This window comes from Dasypus novemcinctus, chromosome 18, assembly GCF_030445035.2.
Source record: "Dasypus novemcinctus isolate mDasNov1 chromosome 18, mDasNov1.1.hap2, whole genome shotgun sequence".
Classification (NCBI taxonomy): domain Eukaryota; kingdom Metazoa; phylum Chordata; class Mammalia; order Cingulata; family Dasypodidae; genus Dasypus; species Dasypus novemcinctus.
Window position 1 is genome coordinate 44459340 of NC_080690.1, and position 24933 is coordinate 44484272.

The following is a 24933-nucleotide window of genomic DNA, read 5'->3' on the forward strand; positions in this document are numbered from 1 at the left end:
CGGACTTGGCCCAGTGGTTAGGGCATCCCTCTACCACATGGGAGGTCTGCGGTTCAAACCCCAGGCCTCCTTGACCCATGTGCAGCTGGCCCATGTGCAATGCTGATGCATGCAAGGAGTGCCCTGCCACGCAGGGGTGTCGTTTCTGCCCCCCACTCCACGCTCAAGGAGTGTGCCCCAGCGGGATAGCCGCCCAGCACGAAAGAAAGTGCAGCCTGCCCAGGCATGGCTCGCCCACACGGAGAGCTGACACAACAAGATGATGCAACAAAAAGAAACACAGATTCCCATGCCACTGACAACAACAGAAGTGGACAAAGAAAATGCAGCAAACAGACACAGAGACCAGACAACAGGGGTGGGGGGGGTGGGGGGAGAGGAGAGAAATAAATAAATCTAAAAAAAAAACCAGTAATCTTTCACAAACTATTCCAAAAAATAGATGAGGAGAGAACATGTCCTAACTCATTCTATGAAGCCAGTATACCCTGATACCAAAGGCAGAAAAAGACATCAAAGAAAAAGAGAAGAGCATACCAATATCCCTTATAATATGCATGCAAAAATCCTTAATTAAATATTAGCAAGCTGAATTTGGCAACATATAAAAAGGATTATACACATAACTAAGTAGGATTAATCCTAGGAATGCAAAGTTGGCAACATGAAACTCAAATCAATGTAATATACCATGTGTATTAGTCAGCCAAAGGGGTACTGATGCAAAGTACCAGAATCTTTTGGCTTATAGTAAGGGTATTTATTTGGGATAAAAGCTTAGAGTTACAAGGCCCTAAACAGTCCAACTCAAGGCTGCTTTCTCAACAAAGTCATTTGCCATGTGTTGAAGCAAGATGGTTGGCGATCTCTGCCTGGTCTCTCTATCCTTCTTCATCTTAAGGCTCTGTGGTCCAAGTTTCTTCTGATCTCAGCTGTAGGCTGGCATAGGGCTTGCTTCTCTCTGGGTCTTCTCAGCTGCTCAGCTGCAAACTGTCAGGAAAATGGCTTATCTCTCTTTCCAGGGCTGCAGAATCAAAGTTCTCTTCCTGTCTATGGAGCTCTCTCTCTTCCTATCACATGGTGGACTGAAATAACCAGTTTATCTCCTCTTCTGTGTCTTCTTCTGTGTGTCTTTTTGAGTGAGTGTCCATTTATATAGGCCAAGGGGGGCGGGGACTCAACCCAAGCTACATCTTACTGGCATAGCCCAATCAGAAGCCCTAAATTGATTTTTATCAAGTAAACAATCAGAGACCCCTCACCGAATCTAATGCAATCAAAGGGTATCACACCCAGAGGAACAGACTGGTTTACCAACATAATCCTTCTTTTTTTGGAATTCATAAATAATATTAGACTGCTACACCATGTTAATAGAATAAAGGATAAAATAATATGAAAATTTCAAAAGACATAGAAAAAGCATTTAAAAAAAACTAATATCCTTTCATGACGAAAACACTCAGCAAACTAGGAATAGAAGGGACTTCGTGAAACTGATGAAGGCCATCTATGAAAAACTTTCAGCTAACATTACACTTATAGTGAAAGGCTGAATTCTTTCTCCCTAAATCAGGAATAAGACAAGGATGTATGCTTTTGCAACAACTACCAAACATTATACTGGAGGTTCTAGCCAGAACAATCAGGCAAGAAAAAGAAATAAAAGGCACCTAGATTAGAAAGGAAGAAATAAAACTATCTCTATTTGCAGATGACATGATGTGGTATATAGAAAATCCTAAGAAACTGATTTAAAACCTATTAAAACTAATAAACAAATTCACCAAGGTGGCAACATATCAGACAAACATAAAAAAATCAATTGTAGGGAAAGCAGCTGGGGCTCAATCAGTTGGGCTCCTGTATACCATATGGGAGGCCCTGGGTTCACATCCCAGGGCCTCCTTGTGAAGGCAGGCTGGCTCACACACCACGGAGAGCTGACAGCCTGTGCGCTGCGGAGAGCTGAAACGGCAAGATGACACAACAAAAAGGGAGATAAACAGACACAGAAAAGCACACAACGAATGGACACAGAGAACAGACAGCAAAAACAAGCTGCAAGCAGAGGTGGGGGGGGGTGGGGGAGTAACTAAATAAATAAATCTTTTTTTAAAAATCCACTGTATTTATATGCACTAGTATTGAACAATCTGTAAAGAAATAAGAAAACGACTCCATTTACAATAGCATCAAAAAAATTAAATACTCAGAAACAAATTTAACAAAACAGGTGTAAGACTTACACTGTGAAGTCCACAAATCATTGTTGAAAGAATTTAAATAGAATCTAAATCAATGGAAAGACATTCCACTTTTGTGGAGTAGAAGATTTAATAGTTTTAAGATGGCAGTTCTCTCCAAATTTATCTACAGATTCACGCAATGACTATCAGAAACCCAACTCGTTTCTTTGCATACATTGACAAGCTGATGCTAAAATTCATAGGAAAATTCAAGAGATTCAGAAAAATCAAAACAATCTTGAAAGAGGAGAATAAAATTGGAGAACTCACATTCCTGATTTTAAAATTTACTACAAAGCTTCAGAAATCAAGTCAGTGTGGTACTGATATAAGGATAGGATCAATGAAATAGAATCAATAGTCCAGAAATTAACCTTTACATTCATGGTCAGTTGTTTTTTCAGCAATGGTGCCATGACAGTTCAATCAGGGAAAGAACAGCTTTTTCAAAAAATTGTGCTGGGATATTCACATGCAAAAGAATAAAGCTGGACTCATACCTAATCAAATATAAAAATTAACTTAAAATGGATCATAGACCTAATGGAAGAGCTAAAACTATAAAAGTCTTAGAAGAAAACATAGGAATAACTCTTTGTGCCTTGGATTGGTCACTTGAATTGGATTGGTAATTGGTTTCTTAGGTATGACAACAAAAGCACATGCAAAAAAAACAAAAAATAGATAAATTGGATTTCACCATAATATGTGCTATCAAAATTTGCCCCTCTGTCCTTCAAAGGACGCCAACAAGAAAGTGACATGACAAACCACAGAAAAATATTTCCAAATCATATATATGATAAAGGACTTGTATCCAGAATATATAAAGAACTCTTACAACTCAATAATTAAAGCACTAATAACCCGGTTAAAAATGGACAAAAAATTTGAATAGACATTTCTCTAAGGTTGGACCTGTAGGTTCAATAAGCAATAGCCCAATAAGCACATGAAACCTTACTGTAATTAGGGAAATGGGATACCACTTCACATCCATTAGGATGTCTGAAATAAAAAATTAAAAAAAGACAGAAAACAAGTGTTGGCTAGGATGTAGAGAAATTGGAACCCTCATATATTGCTGGTGTGATTGCAAAATTGTGCACCCACATTAGAAAGCAGTTTGGCAATTTGTTAAACTATTAAACAGAGAGTTGCCATGTGACTCAGCAATTCCACCCGTAGGATGGAATCGAAAACATAAGTTGACAAAAATTATATGGGAATATTCATAGCAATAATAGTTATGAACACAGCCAAAAAAGTAGAAGCAACCCAGATGGCTATCAACCGGTGAATGGATAATCACAATGCGGTATATCCATACAATGGAATATTATACAACCATAAAAAGGAATAAAGTACTGATACATGCTACAACATAGAAGAACCTTGAAAACACTATGGTAAATGAACAAGCCTGACACAAAAGGCCGTATGTTGTATGATTCCAGTTATATGAAATGCCCAGAAAGGGCAAATCCATGGAGATAGAAATTAAACTAGTGATTGTCAGCGGCTGGGAAGAGCACACTGGGGAATGACAGCTAATGGGTTACAAGGTATCTTTTTGAAGTACTGAAAATGTTCTGGAATTAGTGGCAACCATTGTGCATTCTGTGGATGTATGAAAAACCACGGACTTATACACTTTAAATGAGTGAATTTTATAGTACCATTATTATTTATATTACTTATATTTATCTTTTAGAATTCAATAAGGCTGTTAAAATATTTAATTTACCTGTTTCTTTTTACTTTTTTAATGTTGCTACTAGAAAATTTGCAATTATTATATGTGACTTGCATTGTATTTCTATTGGACAATGTAGTTCTAGACCATAAAAAGTAGAGAGATTTTTCAACCTCATTCCCCTGTACTATCTGAGGAATCTCACAACTCCATCATAACATAAATAACAATAAAACCTTCTGTTGGGAGAAATAGTACCTGACATTTGCTTTGAAAACTGTGAAGTGTTTCCTACATATATGATCCTCACAACCTCCCAGCAAGCAAGTGGAGTTTATTATTCTTATTTTACAGATAGACGCACTGAGGTTTCAGGAAGGAGAAAGGACTCATCTAGGGCCACACATCTGGGTAATGGTGGAGCTGGCACAGGGCCCCAGATCCAGATTCTTTCTACCATAAACCTCCATCTTTCCCTACCTCCCCCCACCAAATTTGTAATTTAGCAGTTCTGATCTCCTTGACCAGGCTGTTGATGCTTTGGCTCCACTCCTGAGATTCTAATGTAGTTGATCAGAGTTGTGGCTTGGACATCAAGATTTTTTAAATTCCCCCTGATGGTTCTAATGTGCCACCAGGGATGAGAATCACTGCCTTAAGCCTGAAGTCTTAAACAAGCAGCTGTGGGTCAAAGCTCCATCCCAGAGGCCTTCTGTTTAGCTCCACATCCTGTGAATGTGTGCTTAAATTTGATTTTATTGCTGACATATAGGAGCTTGGAATTTTCACATAAAAATCTGGATTTCTGACTTTTCTTGGAGAATGAGAAACTCTGGCAACTGAGCCTACATTCCTGCAAGGCAATGGTGGAATTTCACAATGAACAAGTCCTCCTGCTCTTCACAGTCCACACCACACCTTATTTGTCTCACACCAACCCACTTTATCCATTTTCATTATCTGTCTAACCACTGTAGTCCATCCTGAGCCATTAACTTACACTGGATGGTAGAAAACTGAGGCTTGTAGACTGCCTTCTCTGTTTATTGAGTTAAAAAGACTTCCCTTTCTTTCCTAGCCAGAGAACATTCTGTGTGTCAATCAGACAGGACACCAAGTTAAGATCATCGACTTCGGGTTGGCCAGAAGGTAAGGAGGTTTTATTTTGACACTGGCAAAGCTCTTTGGGGACTCTTTGTGGCTGCCTTGAGCGCGGTTACTCCCGGCTCAGCCAATTCTCGAGTTTTGGAACTGACCCAGGGGTGACTTTGTGCTGCAGGCTCTGCTTCTTCTGGGAGGAATGGTTGTGGGGTGGGGAGTGGGGTATATGGGAACCTCTTATATTTTTTAATGTAACATTTTGTGTGATCTATGTATCTTTGGGAAAAAAAGGCTATGTGGTAAACTCTCCTTCAAGCCACCTGTCTGAGTAAAGGGGGAGCGATGGTGAAATGGGGGCATTGAATGCCAGTGCTAGCAGCTCAATTCTATTCATTCTCTAGACCTCTCTTAAAGAGGGCCTCCTGGGGCTAGGATGTGTTGGACTATCTGATACATCTGACACCATTCCTGCCTTCTGGGAAATGTCTGGGTTAAAAAGGAAAGTGGGTACATAGTGTGGAATTGGGCCATGTTGCCGCCTTTCTCTGCCCCTCCTCCCCTTCCAGCCCCCGCCACCCTTCCCGCCAGTCCCGCCCATATTACCAACCTACAATCTGCCCTCTTCCCCAGTAACTGCTTACGGCGTATTATCAGAGGTCTGCCCCCCCAGTTTTAGCCAATCCGCAGCCACCCCTCCGCCCTGCTCTCCCCTTCATACTCTACCCCCTTCCCTGCCTATATAACCAAGTGTACTTCCGCAATAAAGCAGACCTGTTCTTGCGCTCAAGCAGTCTCCGTGGTTTTTTCCCAACCGCGCATCCCCCACGCCTGGAGAACTGGTGCTTCCCTTTGGAGCACCCCCCGCCGGCTGCCTGGCAGGAGCAAGCCCCCCCGACTCTTGGGCCTGAGCAAGGTCGAAACCCTCACGCTCAGCTACAGGGCCATGGAGAAGGGCCCTGGTTCTGGAGCCTGTCAGAACTGGGTTGGACCTTGGTAAAGTGGTGATGTAATCGCGGAACCTCCTGGCATGGGCCAGCTATAAGGACCTATCCTGTGAGGGTGGTTAGGGTCTAAAGTTTCAGTATATAATGAACATTGTATATAATAAAAGATACGCTTAAAGTTCCTTAAAACCCAGTGAAGGCGGCTGACTTGGCCCAGTGGTTAGGGAGTCCGTCTACCACATGGGAGGTCTGCAGTTCAAACCCCGGGCCTCCTTGACCCGTGTGGAGCTGGCCCATGCGCAGTGCTGATGCACATAAGGAGTGCCCTGCCACACAGGGGTGTCCCCCGCGTAGGGGAGCCCCACGCACAAGGAGTGCGCCCTGTAAGGAGAGCTGCCCAGCGCGAAAGAAAGTTCAGCCTGCCCAGGAATGGCACCGCACACACGGAGAGCTGACACAACAAGATGATGCAACAAAAAGAAACAGATTTCCGTGCTGTTGACAACAGAAGCGGTCAAAGAAGATGAAGCAAATAGACACAGAGAACAGACAACTGGGGTGGGGTAGGGGTGAGGGGAGAGAAATAAATAAATAAATAAACAAACAAACAAATAAATAAATCTATCTTAAAAAAAAAAAACCAGTGAAGTGTAGTTAGCTTTCTTGTATAATCTTGCCCAGTCATATACTGATATGTAATGACAGCTGTGCCCCTGTAGGGCCCTTCCCCATGTGAAACACCCTTAAATTGCAGGTTCATAGCAGTGGTAGCAGCAGAACCTTGGCATTTGGGAGAGCTGCCCTAGTCTTTGGGAATCTGTGGCCCATAAATATGGCAATAGCTCTAAGCCCACCCTCTAGGCTTCTGCCAGAATTCTATTTCCACCAAGAATGGCATTTCTCAGGGAATTGTATACTTTCTTGGTAGGTCTTCACACCACACCTGAATTTTCAACTCTTTTTGAGGTTTTCTGTCTTACCCTGGAGGTCTTTTCCCTCAAAGAAATGGTTTTTATTACTCTCTGAGCATTCCAGCATCTTCCACTCCATCCATAAGTCGAAAGAGCCAAGTCTTGTTGCCATGGAGACAGGGGCTGCATAACTGGGTGGCCTGTGCTTCCCACACTTTTGCCTTCCAGAGATAGGATTCAAAAACCAAAATGGTGTGTCACTACCCATCCGGGTCTTCTAGGTCACTCCTCACTGGTAAGGTGGTAAATGGTATCTGTTAGTGGGGGTGAAAGATACATTTTCAACAGTGAAAGGGAGGCAAATGGTGATGTCATTAGCATAAGAGCAGAAGGAAGTTCCTACCATTCCACTGTACCTCAGGACCTCCATTGCATGGTGTGCTGTATTTGATGAACAAAATAAAATGTCCCCAACTCAAACACTTAAAAATTACATTCAATTCATAAGGTAAAAAAATTGCTTAATATCTTTCCAAATTATGTCTTGCAAAACTGGGATGTGTTTCTTTGTTAGACTTTATTTGATTGTTGCCCCCCACCACCACTAACCTTTTTAGACATTCTTTTCCTAATCACCAGCCACCGCCCCAACCATGAAATATAATACCACTAATAAACTGTGTATCTGTTTATGTACTGTGGCCCTTTGAAGAGTCACAAACAATTGCAATATCTAAGACATCAGATATCTTAATGGGGCAATATCACCCTCATTGAGAATGTATGTCTAGTATATACAGTACCCCCGCAAATGCCAGATGATCCATATGAGATGCTGTGTATTCAAAACAAGAAGCAACTATCTTAGGCAGCCACTGGAAGGGAAGGATGGAAAGGTTTCTGTTATTTGCACAAAGTTAAATATTTAACAACTGGTTTGGGGTAGGAAGGGACTTGATTTGTAACCTTTGCCAATTTCAGTGACATAAATATTTCCACCGTGGCCAATTTCAAGCTACTACCATGACATCACTGCAGGAGGAGTGGGGAAGGGAAGTGAGAAATGACTCATGCACTGATGAGGGGCCTCTAGCACAATCCTGCCTAAGGGAAGGCAGGAGGGAGTGTGGGTTGTGGGGCCTAGAATGCAGCACTGTGTTCACCTGGTGTGAGCAGGTTGGTCTGGGGGAAGACAAGAGCTGGGTGGGTGTGGGGGTACAGTACAAGATGAGGGTGTTCATAGGGAGCCCTGAATGTTAGGCTCAAAACTTTGAACATTATCCTATAGGCCATTGTACCTGGTAGGAAGCTGAAAAGGGTTGCAGTTCAATTTATCAAGAATTAATTGGGATGGGGAGCAGATGTACAAATGGTTGAATACTTCCTTCCCTTGTATGAGATCCTGGGTTCAATCCCTGGTACCAGCTAAAAAAAAAAATTAATCAGCTGAAAGCAGTTTTCAAGACTCCCCATTAATGCCCTAACTTTAAACTCTGTCAGGCAAATTCTTTAAGCTGGTGAAGGTCATTGAGGACTAATTTTGTCATTAGGACCAGGGTCAGAGGCAGAGACAGAGGGCAAAGCCAAAGAAAATAAACACGGGGAGCCAAATTTAAGGCTCTCCTCTCCTCCTTTCCCCCAGGTAAAGCTGCTGCTGGGAATTGCAGATGTGCAGGTGTCTGACAATCTCAATACTTTGCAAACTGCACTCAACTGAGCTGGACTGTCAGAGGCACAGAATTGGGCCTCCAAAGTTCAAATTGGACTTCAAACCCATTTCATCAGATCCTTTGGCAGGGCAAGGGAATGACCCCAAACCCTATGAGATAGGAAAGAGGGACAGTTGTCTGTGTGCTAAGAGTCCCAGTGGGGCAGGAGTTTCTTGATAGGCAATTTGACATAGCTTTGGGGTGGATGAGGCAATTTGACATAGCTTTGGGGTGGATGTATCAGTTAGCTAATGCCACAATGCTGCTGCTTAACAAACACCAGTAATGTGAGCCCTTGGAGGCCCAATTCTGTATCCAACAAGTTGGAAAACCCAGCTTCAACAAGGTAGTTCTCATCCTGCCCTCAGCCTTAACCATCATGTCCCTGCTTAGATCCACTGATAGCTCCTACTACCCATCCTTCTTGCTGGATGTCATGACCTCTGAAGATTTGCATGTGCTTCCCCTATTCTGGGGGCCGTGCCTCCACTGAAAATCTCAGCACCTTCTAATAGCCCCATCCAAACATACAACTTTATTTTCTATAGTTTTTATTAAGGAGAAAATAATGAGCATTTAATTATTCTGTAATATTACTGGATGGGGGTAGGCTGTGTTTAAAGGATTAAAGGAAGCAGGGCACAGTAGCAGAATCTTCATTGTATTCCTCACTCTTCTCAATCGCCTCATCTATAAAATGGGGACAATAATCTTACCTACTTTATAGAACTGTTGTGAAGATGAAATGAGACAGTATATGCATGAAAATGTTTAGCGTGGAACATGCTAGGTAGTAGGAAGTACCCGTTAAAGTTTAGCTATTATCATTTCTTTTTTTTTTAAAGATTTATTTTATTTATTTCTCTCCCCTTCCCCACCCCCCCACCCCTGTCCCAATTGTCTGTTCTCTGTGTCTATTTGCTGCGTGTTCTTCTTTGTCCGCTTCTGTTGTTGTCAGCAGCATGGGAATCTGTGTTTCTTTTTCTTGCATCATCTTGTTGTGTCAGCTCTCCGTGTGTGCGGTGCCATTCCTGGGCAGGCTGCACCTTCTTTTGCACTGGGCGGCTCTCCTTACAGGGTGCACTCCTTGCGCGTGGGGCTCCCCTATGCGGGGACACCCCTGTGTGGCACGGCACTCCTTGCCTGCATCAGCACTGCGCGTGGGCCAGCTCAACACGGGTCAAGGAGGCCCAGGGTTTGAACTGCGGACCTCCCATATGGTAGATGGATGCCCTGTCTGTTGGACCAAGTCCACTTCCCATCATCCAAAGACTTTTTCCTTCAAGGGTGATCATAAAAAACACCATTTGCAGCCCCCTTCTCAGCCATCAACTGTCTTCCTAGCCCTGCTTGGACTTCAAATCCAGAAAGCTTTTTCCAGCTCTTATTATCATCCTTCCAACCACATTGGGCATACCCACAGAGCAGTCCTCCATACTCTTTGTGTCCATGTGGCTGCATGCAAAATAAGATATATTGATCTCTCCTTTTGAGATTTTGAGTAGGACTGTGGCTTTTTGAGTTTCCCCAGTGATTTGTGTTCTGGGCAAGACTTAGGAGAGCTGAAGTGTAACAATTCCCCAGTAAACCACATGTGTGGTGGGAGTGTGAGGTCTAGGCAATGCACTGATGCTAAGCATCTGGGAATGTCTGCCTTCCACCAGAAGTTATTCCCAGTCCACATCCCCTCCTAGGGCTCACTCCCGTGGTCCTCTGTGCCCCTTTCTCCCCAGGTACAAGCCTCGGGAGAAGCTAAAGGTAAACTTTGGAACCCCTGAATTCTTGGCCCCAGAAGTTGTCAACTATGAGTTTGTCTCCTTTCCCACGGACATGTGGAGTGTGGGAGTCATCACCTACATGCTGTGAGTACCTGGGAGGCCCAGTTCCCCAGTGGGGTGGGGGCCATCTGTCTTAGTTTGGGTACCCTCAGAAGCAGCAAGAATTTGAATGCAAGTAGTTTGTTTAGGAGGGGATCCCAAGAAACACAAGTAGAGGAGTGGGGAAGAGGGACGAGTGTTATTGAGCCAGTTACCACTGTGGGAAACTGGCACTCCATCCTGCAGGGGACCTCGGGGAGCCAGCGTGGAACACCGCCTCAGAGATGCTCCATCTGAGGGGTGAGGGCTTTGAGGTATTTTTATACCAACTCTTGTCACTTACTGTGTGTGGGCTGATCCTATGTGGCAGTAATTTCCTGGTCCTTTTGGGTGGATAAAGCAAGCTTCAGCTGAAGAGAAAGCCCCCTAGCAAAAACATGCAGGAGCCGGCAGTTACAGAGGCTGAAGAGCATCGAAGGGGCAGGAGAAGGGATCGACAGGGCAGGACCCTCTCTGCTATACCATCGATCCTTGCCACTCTTGGCCCTGGTCTCCCTCTTTTCCATAGCTAAGGAAGTAGTTAGGATGGGTTGAGAGGGGCATTGTGTGTAGATTAAACATCCTCCTTTCTCCCCAACTGTGGTCTTCCCTTGGCAAATTCCTCAAAGGCCCAGCAAAGTCATACTTTTCTTCCAATCTTACTGTTATAGTGGGACTGCTACCCTGTGGCCCTGTACTTTGTATATGTGTGTTGTTCAGGCTGGGAAGTTTAAGCCTGCCATCAGCCAGTTAGTTTGCCTTGCCTCTCTGCCTTCGCTCTAGCAGGAGGCTAATTTTCCTTTGGTTCCTGAGGCTTGGGGAGCATCTAACCTAGCCTGGCTGACTCAGACACATTACAAGCTATTTTAAAATAATCAATATGTGCCTGATACCTGGACATACTGGGTTGGGCCTTAATGTACTATTTTTTTTCCGTGATAAGGGGAAAAGAGGTGAGTATGATGGGAGGACTTATTTTGCATACCCTTCCTGCCTCCAAATTTCTATTCCTTCCACTTCCTCCCCTTAAAGAATGCACTGGACTGTCTCCTGTGGGAGAAGTAAAATGGACACTTTTTAAATATACATATACATTTTTTATTAGAGAAGTTGTGAGCTTACAAAACAGTCATGCATAATGTGTGTAAAATTCCCATACATCACCTTTCTACCAAGACCTTACATTGTCATGGAACATTAGTTACAGCTTACGAAAGAATATCATCAGACTACTCCATTAATGTCCATAGAGTACATTTAATGTATTTTTCTCCATGTACCCTGGCACTTTTATTTTGAACCTGCTTGGTTCTATTTAGATCTGTTCAAACCCTCTAATTTCTCTTCTTCTGCCAAAGCCACTTTCCTCTATTCTGGCAAATGTGGCTTCTACATACTGACGGTCCTTTCTCTCCTCTGTAGACTCAGTGGTTTGTCCCCATTTCTAGGGGAAACAGATGCAGAGACCATGAATTTCATTGTGAACTGTAGCTGGGATTTTGATGCTGATACCTTTGAAGGGCTGTCAGAGGAGGCCAAGGACTTTGTTTCCCAACTACTGGTCAAGGAGAAGAGGTACCTTTCCTTGCTTGTCTCTCACAGCCATTCTGATGGTGGGCCACAGTCTGGGTGCTGGCGAGGACAAGTGGGTGTTGGGAGGGCTGCTAAAGGTCTGTTCTTCCTATGGACTGGTATGTTTAAGATTTCTCAGGCTGCTACTTCTTTGAAGCAAAAAAGGCAGCGAGGAAAGGTCAAATGAAACTGATTCAAAAATAACTAGCATTATAAAACCCAGATAATTTTTAAAAGGACATATCTACAAAATGCTCCTATTTCCAAGCTGTCACTTTCAATAGGCTAATGTTGAAAAGAAGCTGAGATATGCAAATGTTATTTCCCAGAATAAAGACCAGAGAATCCAATTTCTTGGTGATGAAGCCCTATCTCGTCTTTGGCAGCAATACCAGAGCCAGGGGTTGAACTGCATTTTATATTTAGACATAAAGTAATAACAGAAAATAATCCAAGGCATTAATGACCTGGGAGTGAGACAGCCTACAGTTTCCTGACTTGTTTCTTTCTGACTGTGAAAAGTTACATGAGAGGAAAAGTCTTACTTCAGCATAATTTCAGGCACAGCTGATCTTCCTATTGCCCTGTCTCAATTTCTCAGAACTTTCTGGTCACTGGAACATGTCTCCTCCACAGATAGCAGGGAAGTTTTGCTAAGGACTTGCTTGTACTTTTAAGTAAGGAAATTTTAGATATGAGGAATTCCCTATTTGATACAGGGCATAAATCTGCCTCAGTGATTAATCTGTTCTACTGATTCAAGCTTCCTACACAGTTGAACAGAGACCCAACTAAGTCTCAACTACTGTTTGATTTCATAGCTGCAGAATGAGTGCCACACAATGTCTGAAACATGAGTGGATTAATAATTTGCCTGTTAAAGCTTCAAAATACAATGTTCATCTCAAATCCCAACTACTGCTGCAGAAATACTTGGCTCAGAGAAAATGGAAGGTAATTTTTTTCTTTTAGTAAAGGAAGCAATTGTCTTAATTTTTTAAATTAAATTTTTTATTTTTAAAGAAGCTTTAGATTACATAAATGTTAAGTAAAAAATATAAGGGATTCCCATATGCCTCACTCCCTCCCCCTCCCACACTTTCCCTTACCAACAATATCCTCATTACTGTGGTACATTAGTTACAATTGATGAACACATATTGAAGCATTGGTACTAATCATGGATACAGTTTACATTATAGTTTACACTCTGTCCCAGTTATGATTAAATATACAATGGCCTGTATCTGGCACTGCTTTTTTGAAGCTGAAAAAAAGAAAACTGGAAAAAAACCTCTCATGCCAAAAGCCGTTAGCTTGATTGAAAAATGCCACAGACCAAAATATAACTGGTATAAAAAGTGGCATTTTCTTACATGGACACTTGAAGCAAAAGAGTGAATTTGAGCATTATGTTCTCACTGGCAATAGTTTTGAAGCTCTTAGAACTACCTGTTGTAACTTGAGGCCGGTTCCTCCACATTTCAGAAATGGGAGGTGCTATTAAGCTGTAAAAGTATTACAATTTTGTTAACAACAGATCTCTTTGGTACTGTGAACTTAAAACCTGTCTTAAAAGCATTTTCTCCTCCAAGGAACCAGCTTTCCAATATTTTGACATGGACTCAGATCCTCAGGGAAAAAAAGCAAAACAGAATACTGTACCTAGGAAGCCAGTACACAAGTATGTGTGTGGTTGCACACATACTCAGCAAAAATTCCACATTTATTTTATTTATTTATTTTTTATTTACTCTCCCTTCCCTCATTGTTTGCTCACTCTCTACTCATCTTTATTTTTAAAAGGCACTGGGAACCAAATCTGGGGCCTCCCATGTGGGAGGGAGGCACCTAACTGCTTGAGCCACCTCTGCTCCCTGACTACTATAATTATTCTAGAAGCTTGTTTCCCCCTAATTACAATTACTATAATTATTCTAGAAGTTTGGTTACCAGTTTTAAATAAACTCAAGTGACTAGATGTGCTTTTTTTAAAAATTGTTTTTATCCTTTATTGTTTCTTCTTAAAGCAATTGGTCTAAAATTACACGTTTTCTTTTATCTCTCCCTACCTCAAGAAACACTTCTATGTGGTGACTGCTGCCAACAGGTTAAGGAAATTTCCAGCTTGTCCCTAATCCTAAACTCTGCTGCTCCAAAGGGCCAAGAAATGATTGAGTCTGCTGGTGAAGTGATGCAATATCTCAAGATTTTTAATAATCTGGCCTTTACTATTATTGATTCTATTTACTTTATAAAAAGTTTGACTGTGGCCTTCCTTGTGGATGAAAAGTGGCTGTAAAGAAAGTGATTTAAGAACGATTTTTTGCCTTGTAAGATCACTAAGTTTGAAATGCTGTGTTAACTTTTCAAGTGTACCTACTTTTGGTGGTAAGTGTGGGCATGCTTTAATTTAAGTAGGTTAGGAAAGTTCCTACTTTGCATTTATCAAATTTAAATAGCTAACTTAGTCTGATTTAAGAGCTAAGTAGACTATTACACATGGGGGCATGTTATTCAATATTATCTCCTCCCGTACAAAGGATTCCTAGAATTTTTATTTGCTCAGATATGAGCTGACATTTTATTGTACTGCCCCACTCTAGTGTAAAGCAACGTGGATTTAGAACATGTTCCTCCCACTTGTTTTGACTTATGCTCTCTTTGGAGAATCAACATAAACTGGCATCCTTTAACATTCTTCAAAATTTCAAAATATATCAATCATATGGCTAAACAGGGCAGAGCAATGATAATTTCGACTATGCTTTTAAAATCTATCCACATCCCAACCCTCTCTCCCACCTCTGCTCTATCCTGACACTACCAGTCCCCTGTTGACCCCTTCCTTACTCAGTTATAAATTACTTGGTCTAGTATATCTGGAACTAAGGAGATAATGTATTGATGCTCAGCGTTCTGAGAGAAACACGGAAATAAAAGATATACCATAGGAAAATAAAGGAAAGCTGTTCTACTCTTTCACTACAGATATGCCACTTTTAATGCTGTCATTTAACTGGCTAAATGATTAACAAGGAGTAATTTATTTTGCTATTTCCAACTACTAGGGTCAGAAGTTTTAGTCGAAGTAGATATGTTTAGTTTTTAATTAGACATGCAATATCTTTCACAGCTTTTTAGGATCTTTGTCCCAGACGAAAGACTTTTTTAGGGCAGAGGACATGGATATGGGAGGAAGGCAAAAGGTGGAGAGGTTATACTGCTTCTGCAGTTTTCAAGTTATAACTTTCCTCTGGAAAGCTAACTTGTCAGGAAGTCAAGATGTCCTGTACCAGAAAATCTAAGCATGCTCAAAGGTGGCCACCTAATGAATGAACATCAAAAGAGATGACTGCTGAGAAAGTAACGGTGCTTTGGTAAAATGGTTCAGATTTAAGGGTGTTCTCAGGGCGGCTTCCAGAGGGAGCTAGAGAGGACTTTTTGAAGTTCTGTCTAGTATGGAGGTTCTTATCCTCTTTGAGGCTTAAGATTTGGGGTATACTATGAATCTTCTTCCCAGAAAAACATACAGATACGGATCCCAAGTTAATTACCCTTGATCTAAGCAGCACAGCCCAACTGAAATGTAATATGAGCCACATACAAAACACACCGCTAGTAAGGTGTTATTTTTACCGGACATTTTATTTGTATTTAATTTCATAAAATTTGCTGTTGGAAAATATATTCACATACTCAAGTTATTCCAAACATACTTAAAAGTTTTCTAGTAATTGAACTATGTATCCATTTTTACATATAATTAAAATTAGAAATTCAGTTCTGCACTCAGACTAGCCAGCCACATTTAAAGCACTTCATAGTCACATGTGGCTAGTATTAGGCAGGGCAGATCTAGAGAGAATCCTGCATCTATGAAATTTTAATTTACTTTCCCGCATATACTATTATTCTTTACCTGGAGAAAAAAATTTCCCCAGGTTCCTTTGAGGGGTGTGTTTAAGCCAGGCATAATGACATAAATGATAGCTAATATGGATTTTAACCTCCTTAATCTGAAATGCAAGGGAGAACTTTAATGAAGCTTGAATATTCTGGATGTTTTTCAGTGTCTGCTAGTGTGTACTTAGCTCAAAAATTTTTAGATTGACACAGTGCTTCTATCAACTATTTCTAACATGGCTTTTCCATTTGAATGATAGTATTTTGGAAACTGCTGGGCAGAGAAACTTTAAAAGGTAGCCAGGGCCTACTTTTTTCACCTATCAGATTGGTGATGATAAAAAGTATGATAATATCCAGAGCTGATGAGGATGTACAGAAATAGGCATCTCCCCCTTTTAATGGATATGCATCCAAATAAGTCATGCATACACTTTCATCAAGCAATTGCATTTCCAGGAATTTATCCCTCAGCAATACTTGAACAAATGGACAGAGACTTATGTGCAATTTTTCAGTAGCACTATTGGTAATGGCCCAAAGTAAACAAACTTCATGTTTATCAGTAGGGGTCTAGTTAAATAAATTTTGTCATATCCATTCAGTAGAATATCTTGTAACTGTTAAAGGTAGATCTAGATGTATTGCCAAACATCATTTCACTAGAAAAAAAAGAGATAAAACAGCATATGATATAATCCCTTTATTGAAGAGACATGTGTATATATGCATTAAAATTTTTTAGGATATACAAAAAACCTAACAGTGGAGTAGGGAAAGTGGGTGATAGGGTGAGGGGAATTCTAGTTTTTACTTTATAATAACCTTTCTGAACTATTGGAAAAAATTTTTTTACAATAAGCATGTATTGCTTTCATAATTAAAAATTAGCAAGTGAATGTCAAGTGTGGATCTTATTTTGACCTGGATTTGAGCAAATGAACAATAAAAATATATTTTAGAGACAAGCAAGAAAATTTAGTTACAAATTGTATATTTAATAATAGAATTTCTATTCATTTTGGTAGGTATGATAATGGCAATGTGGTTTTGTACATCAAATGAGATCAAGAAAAAAGAAAGTATAGTTAAGCAAGTATAACAATTCTTGTTAACTGTTGGGTCTGGGTGATGGGTATGGGTGTTCATTATATTGCTCTCTTTACTGTTGTATATATTTGAAATTTTTTATGAAAAGATTTTTTAATTAAATAAACTAGAGGGAGCCAAAAAAGAATTGAGCTTCCAACAAGTTTTCACTAATTTAAAATTAAATAATAAGAAACCCTAAATCTCTCTACCAGTGAGAATTATTGAACAATACTGGTACAGACTGACTCATTAAGTAGGGAGCTTTTGACACTGTGTGAATTTATTAGAAAATTGTAGAAAGGATTCCTACTCTAGAAGGGCATTTGGATAAGATTATTTAAGGCAATTCCTCCATTCCCCAACTAATTTAAGAAATAACCAAGTACCTGCTAGGTTCTAGTTATTGCTAACTCTTAAGATATTTTTTGTACTAAAGAAATAATTACCATCACCTTCTTTAAAAAAAATTTTTTTTTTAAATCCCCCCATTCCCTTTGTTGTCTGCTCTCTGTGTCCATTCGCTGTGTGTTCTTCCGTGTCTGCTTGTATTCCCATTAGGCAGCTCTGGGAACTGATCCTAGAACCTTCTGGAGTGGAGAGAGGCAATTACTCTCTTGCGCAACCTCAGTTCCCGGTTCTGCTACTTTTTATTTTCTCTCCTCTGTGTCTTTTGTTGCGTCATCTTGCTGTGCCAGCTCTCAGCATCAGCTGGCACTCCTTCTCTGGGAGGCTTCCTGCCCTGGGTGGCACTCCTGCACGGGGTGGCGTTCCAGCATGGGCTGGCACTCTGTGTGGGCCAGCTTGCTATGTGGGCCACTTGCCCTCACTAGGAGGCCTTGGGCATCAAACCCTGGACCTCCTATGTGGTAGACAGGAGCCCAATTGGTTGAGCCACATTCATTTCCCTCATCACCTGCTTTTAAGGCTTATTGATATAAAGGGGGGAAAAATCACAAGCAGCACATCTTATGTTTATTCTCAAACTGTATATAAACAAAATTCAAAAGTTTCAGATTTATCAGAATCCCACATTAGTGTAATTTAAAAGCAAATGTTTAGAAAAGCGGTTATAGCTCAGTAGTTGAGTGCCTGCTTGCCATATACAAGGTCCTGAGTTCAATCCCTTCTACTTCCTAAAATAAATGTGAATGTTTAACAATTTTACATGACTAGTAGACTGTTTTTGGCCTGAAGCTAGAAATCTAATTCTTGGCATCAGTTTTTAAAAAATTAAAAACTTGCTTTGGCAGCACAGATAGTAAAATTAGAACGATACAGAGAAGATTAGCATGGCACCTGTGCAAGGGTGACATGCAAATTCACGAAGCATTCCATATGTTTCTGTTTACATAAGGGCACAAATGATATGAAGCAACATGTCACAGAAACCTTGATTGGTAAAAAGCAATAGATATCTCTTGTAACACAAATGGTTAGAATGATTTTGAAGATTGGTGACATCCATAAACCTGGAGAATCTGAAGACTAAAGAAAAATATTTAGAGTAAAATATAGTTGTAAGATCCACTACTGTGATTAAATAAAGGGGTATCTTGTGATGCACCTACAGCTATTTATTATTATTTCCTTTTTCAGATATTGTGCATGCTCTCATAAAAATAGCTGTTAGGTAAAAATAAAACAATGTACCTTCTTAAAACAATGAGGAAAAAAATCACTTATCTATCCATTTTAGATCAAAGTAACATTAGTTAATGTTTTCTAAGTACAATGTGCTTTACAAATATTACCTTTAATCTTCACAGGGTAGATAATATTCCCATTTTATAAATAAGGAAATTGAGTCTTAAGGTTTTGAGAATTTCTTAGGGTAGAAGTGGCACTGCTGGAAATTACACCTAAGCATTTTGTGATTCCAAAGCTCATGTTCTTGCCCAATCACAGGGCTTGCTGAACATTGTGCCTGTGTTGGCATCACTGGATTTCTTCATTCTTTAGTCTTAGCCTGCTAAATGTCTAGAATTAAAAAGGGAGGAGGCAGAGCAAGATGGCATCTGAGTAAGTACCCCATTGTCATCTCTCCTGCAAAAGACCAGCTGTGTGGTGATGGAATTCTGCCGGAGTGGGCTGTTTTGGGAACCTACAGGGCAGGAGGTGTCTGGACGTTGATCTGGAGAGACTGCAGCAGAATTAGTGCTTGCTCCAGGGAACTTAGCCAACAACAAGGAAATAGAATAAGAAGAACAAAGTGACAAAGAGAAGACATAACATGCACACAAAAACAACAATTAATTAAATCCTGAGATCCCATCAAGATAAAATAATGACTGGACTGCAACAAAAAACTACAGACCATACCAATAATCAGGAAAACATGGCCCAATCCAATGAACAAACTGAAAAGCAGGAAGAGAAGTGGAACACCAAACAAATGATTAAAGCTCTCAAAACATGCATCGTAGATCATTTCAATGAAGTGAAGGAAGAGTTTAAGCATATTAAGAAAACACTTGGAGAGCATACAGAAGAAATTGTAATCATGCACAAAAAGATAACAGATACGATGGGAATCAACAGCACAATCCAAGAAATCAAAAATACACTCTCAGCAAATAACAGCAGATTTGAAGAGGCAGAGGAAAGAATTAGTGATGTGGAAGACAATACATCTGAAAACAAACAGTAGAATTGATCGATAAAAAGATAGAAAAAATCCAGCAGGGACGTAGGGACTTGAATGACAATGCAATGCACAAATATACACATCATAGGCATCCCAGAAGGAGAAGAGATGGGAAAGGGGACAGAAAGGGTTTTGGAGGAAATAATGCCTGTAAACTTCCCAAACCTCCTGAGGGAGATGCATGTACATATCCAGGAAGCACAATGCACCCCAAACAGCATAAATCCCAACAGGCCTACCCCAAGACATATACTTGTCAAAATATCCAATGCACAAGACAAAGAGAAAATACTGAAAACAGCAAGAGAAAAGAGAACCATCACTTACAAAGGAGGCTCCATAAGATTAAGTGCTGATTTCTCATCTGAAACCATGGAAGCAGGAAGGCAGTGGTATGACATAGTCAAGGTACTAAAAGAAAAGAATTTCCAACCAAGAATACTCTATCCAACAAAGCTAGCCTTCAAAAATGATGGAAAGTTCCAAATATTCACAGATAAACAGAAACTAAGAGAGTATGCCAGCAAGAATCCTGCCCTTCAGGAAATACTAAAGGGAGTTCTGCAGGAGGAAAGAAAAAAACAGAAGAGACAGAATTGGAGGAGAGTGTAAGATCAACTAAAAGGACAAAATGAAAAAAAAAAATCAAACAACATATGACAAACACAAATCCAAAGAAAATATGGCTAATATAAATAGTTCCTTGAAAGTAATAACACTGAATGTCAATGGATTAAACTCACCTGTTAAGAGACACAGATTGGAAGATTGGATAAGGAAATATGACCCAACTATATGCTGTCTACAAGAAACACATCTTAGACTCAGGGATTCAAGGAGATTGAAAGTGAATGGCTGGAAAACAATCTTACAGGCAAACAATAACTATAAAAGGGCAAGAGTAGGTATATTAATATTGGACAAAATAGACTTTAAGTGCAAAACTATTGTGAGAGACAAAGATGGACACTACATATTAGTGAAAGAGATGATATTTCAAGAAGAAAGAACAATCATAAACATTTATGCCCCTAACAAGGGTGCCTCCAAATACATGAGGCAAACACTGGAGAAACAAGTGGGGGATTTTAACACACCACTATCACCATTGGACAGAACATCTCAAAAGAGAATCAATAAAGAAACAAAGACTTTGAAGAATATATTAGAGGAGCTGGACCTAATAGACATACACAGAACATTACACCCAAAAATAGCAGGGTACACATTCTTCTCAGGTGTACATGGAACATTCTCCAAGATAGACCACATGCTAGGCCACAAAGAAAGTCTCAGTGAATTCAGAAAGATTGAAATCATACAAAATAATTTCTCTGACGACAGTGGAATGAAGCTAGAAATCTTCAAGGGCCAGAGACCCAGATTTGACCCCAAGATATGGAATCTAAACAACACACTCTCAGAAAAACAGTGGGTCAAGAAGGAAATCTCAACAGAAATCAATAACTACCTTGAAACTAATGAAAATAATAACACAACATACCAAAACTTATGGGATGCAGCAAATGCTGTATGGAGGGAAATTTATAGCCATAAATTCATACATCAAAAAAGAAGAAAGAGCTAAAATTGAAGAACTAACTGCACACTTGGAGGAATTAGTAAAAAAAAACAACAAAATAACCCCAAAGAAAGAAGAAAGAAAGAAATAACAAAGATAAGAGCAGAACTAAATGAAATAGAAAATAAGAAAGCACTTGAAAAGATAAACAAAACCAAGAGCTGGTTCTTTGAGAAGATCAATAAAATTGACAAACCCTTAGCTAGACTAACAAAGAAAAAAAGAGAGAAGATGCAAATACACAAAATAAGAAATGAGAAAGGGGATATCACCACTGACCCCACTGAAATAAAGACTATCATAAGAGGATACTTTGAAAAACTGTATTCCAACAGAAAGACAGTTTAGAGGAAACGGACAAATTCCTAGGAACACATAAGCAGCCTACATTGACGAAAGAAGAAATCGATGACCTCAACAAACCAGTCACAAGCAAGAGATAGAATCAGTCATTAAAAACCTCCCAACTAAGAAGAGCCCTGTGCCAGATGGCTTCACAGGTAAATTCTACCAAACATTCCGGAAAGAACTAACACCAATCTTGCTTACATGCTTACAAAAAATCAAAGTAGAAGGAACATTGCCTAACTCATTTTATGATGCCAGTATTACCCTAATACCAAAGCTAAACAAAGACAACACAAGAAAGGAAAACTACAGATTAATCTCTCTAGTGAATCTAGATGCGAAAATCCTCAACAAAATTCTTGCTAATCATATTCAACAATACATTGAACAAATTATACACCATGACCAAGTACGTTTTATTCCTGGTATGCAAGGATGGTTCAACATAAGAAAATCAATTATGTAATACACCACCTAAACAGACTGAAAGAAAAAAATCACGTGATCATATCTATAGATGCAGAAAAAGCATTTGACAAAATACAGCACCCTTTCTTAATAAAAACACTGCAAAATATAGGAATAGAAGGAAACTTTCTGAATATGATAAAGGGTATATATGAAAAACCCATAGCTAACATCATTTACAATGGTGAAATCCTAAAATCTTTCCCTCTAAGATCAGGAACAAGGATACCCACTATCACCCCTTCTATTTAACATTGTGTTACAAGGACTTGCTTGAGCACTGAGGCAAGACCCAGATATAAAAGGGATCCAAATAGGAAAGAAAAAAGTCAAAATTTCACTATTTGCTGATGACATGATCCTATACATAGAAAGCCCTGAGAAGTCTACAACAAAGCTTCTAGAACTTATAAATGAGTTCGGTAAAGTCACAGGGTAATATAATCAATGCACAAAAATCAGTAGCATTTCTGTACACTGATGATGAGCAATCTGAGGACGAAATCAAGAAACAATGCCATTTACAATAGTAAATTAAAAAGTCAGGTACCTAGGAATAAATTTAACTAAAGATATAAAAGACTTATACACAGAAAATGACACAACACTGTTCAAGGAAATCAAAGAAGACCTAAGTAAATGGAATATTCCCTGTTCATGATAGGAAGACTAAATATTAAGATGGCTATCCTACCAAAACTGATCTATAGATTCAATGCAATTCCAATAAAAATCAATGCAGCATTTTTTTCATGAACTAGAAAAACTAATTATGAAATTTATTTGGAAAGGAAAGAGACCCTGAATAGCTAAAGATTGATTGAAAAAGAAAAGTGAAACTGGAGGAATCACGCTACTGGACTTTAAAACATACTACAAAGCTACAGTAGTTAAAACAGCATTGCATTCGCACAAGGATAGACACACTTACCAATGAAACTGAATTATGAGTTCTGATATAGATCCACATATATACACTCATCTGATATTCGACAAGGCCACCAAGCCCACTCAACTGGGAAAGAATGACCTCTTCAACAAATGGTGCCTAGAGAATTGGATATCCATATGCAAAAGAAGGAAAGAGGATTATCATCTCACACCTTATACAAAAATCAACTCAAGATGGATCAAAGACCTAAATGTAAGAGCCAAGACCATAAAGACCTTGGAAAACAATGTAGGGAAGCATCTACAGGACCTTGTAATAGGAAATGGCTTCATGAACTTCACACCCAAAGCATCAGCAGCAAAAGAACAAATAGATAAATGGGACTTCCTCAAAATTAAAGCCTTCTGCACCTCAAAGGAGTTTGTCAAGAAACTGAAAGGAGAGCCTACCCAATAGGAGAAAATATTTGGTAACCATATATCTGATAGGAGACTTATATCCTGCATATATAAAGAACTCCTATATCTCGAAGAAAAAAAAAAAAGACAAACAACCCATTTAAAAAATGGGAAAAAGATTTGAACAGATGCTTCTCCAAAGAAAAAATACAAATGACTAAAAAGCATAGAAAAAATGCTCCAAATCTCTAGCTATTAGGGAAATGCAAATCAAAACTATAGTGAGATACCATCTTACTCCCATAAGATTGGCAGCTATCAAAAAAACAGAAGACTACAAGTGCTGGAGAGGATGTGGAGGAATGGGAACACTTATCCACTGCTGGTGGGGAATGCAGAAGGATCCAGCCATTCTGGAGGACAGTTTGGCGGTTTCTCAAAAAGTTAGCTATAGATTTGCCATATGACCCAGAAATTCCACTGCAGGGTATATACTCAGAAGAACTGAAGATAAGGACACAAACTGATATATGCACACCAATGTTCATAGCAACATTATTCATTATTGCCAAAAGTTGGAATCAACCCAAATGCCCATCAACAGATGAATGGATGAATAAAATGTGGTATATATGTATGTACAATGGAATACTACTCAGCTATAAGAAGGAATACAGTACAAACACATGTGATAATATGGATGAATCTTGAGGACCTCATGTTGAGTAAAGCAAGCCAGACATTGAAGGACAAGTACTACATGACCTCTCTGATATGAAATAAGCAAACCGAGCTGTCTCAGAGAGCTAGAGACTGGAAGATAGGCTTAAAGGAATTTAGGGGGGAGAGGAAGGTTGCAAGTTGATGCCTACATGGGTGAAGTCTATGATAAGTTGGAGGCTTCCTAAGCAATACCTCCTGAGAGCCTCCTTGTTGCTCAAGTATGACCTTTAAGCTATCTCTGCATATAAATTTATTAACTTCCCCCTGGCATGGGACATGACTCCTGGGTATGAGGCTCTCTGGCACTGATGGATTACTACCAAGCACTAACTAGTAGTTCAACTGGAAAAAGACATTGAGCAAAAGGGGGAAATGGTAAAGACAAATGAGTTTATATGGTTAAGAGACTTCAGAGTGAGCTGGGAGGTCAATCTAGAGGTTTTGATTATGCCCATCTCAGCAGGATCTCATTGACTGCCACAGTAAATATTGCCTCAAATAGCAGGTCTCCTGAAGGCTCTGGAACATCCAGACACTATAGGCAGGGCAGTCAGCTCAGGAGTTTGGCCTCTTGCCAGTGGACCCTAATTTGGAATTTATGCTCCCCAGTGTGACAGAGTTGTACTCAGTTGTGGTTTTCCTACACATGGCTATTTTGGCAATTTTATTTGAACCTATAATTAATACTAGAGTTGATAAGTTTATTGCCAAGAGACTTAAACTTTTGGGCTCTCCATGTGCCAGCTGAGCCCTAAATCTCAACAGAATTGCAACACCTACTTTCCAGGTCATTGGACTCACCAAGGACAACTGACAAGGAGATGATAATGGACAACAACCAT

General features: G+C 39.9%; 1 protein-coding gene and 1 non-coding gene across 5 annotated transcripts in view; both read left to right on the forward strand.

Moving 5' to 3' along the window:
* MYLK3 (myosin light chain kinase 3) overlaps positions 1 to 16921 on the forward strand; it is a 79362-nt gene extending 62441 nt beyond the window's left edge. For 3 of the 4 annotated variants that reach the window (XM_004479674.4, XM_023584969.3, XM_004479672.5), the window contains exons 9-13: positions 5024 to 5094; positions 10344 to 10472; positions 11889 to 12041; positions 12860 to 12992; positions 14117 to 16921. In XM_004479674.4, the coding sequence (XP_004479731.2) occupies positions 5024 to 5094; positions 10344 to 10472; positions 11889 to 12041; positions 12860 to 12992; positions 14117 to 14176 (546 nt within the window). In that variant the 3' untranslated portion in view covers positions 14177 to 16921. The remainder of the gene's footprint in view (positions 1 to 5023; positions 5095 to 10343; positions 10473 to 11888; positions 12042 to 12859; positions 12993 to 14116) is intronic. The other variant, XR_011646319.1, reaches the window with a different exon arrangement.
* A 1353-nt stretch (positions 16922 to 18274) lies between these two features.
* Positions 18275 to 18377, forward strand: LOC111760878 (U6 spliceosomal RNA). The gene has a single exon (XR_002794451.1). It is a non-coding gene; the product is annotated as a U6 spliceosomal RNA (small nuclear RNA).
* The last annotated feature ends 6556 nt before the right edge of the window (positions 18378 to 24933 follow it).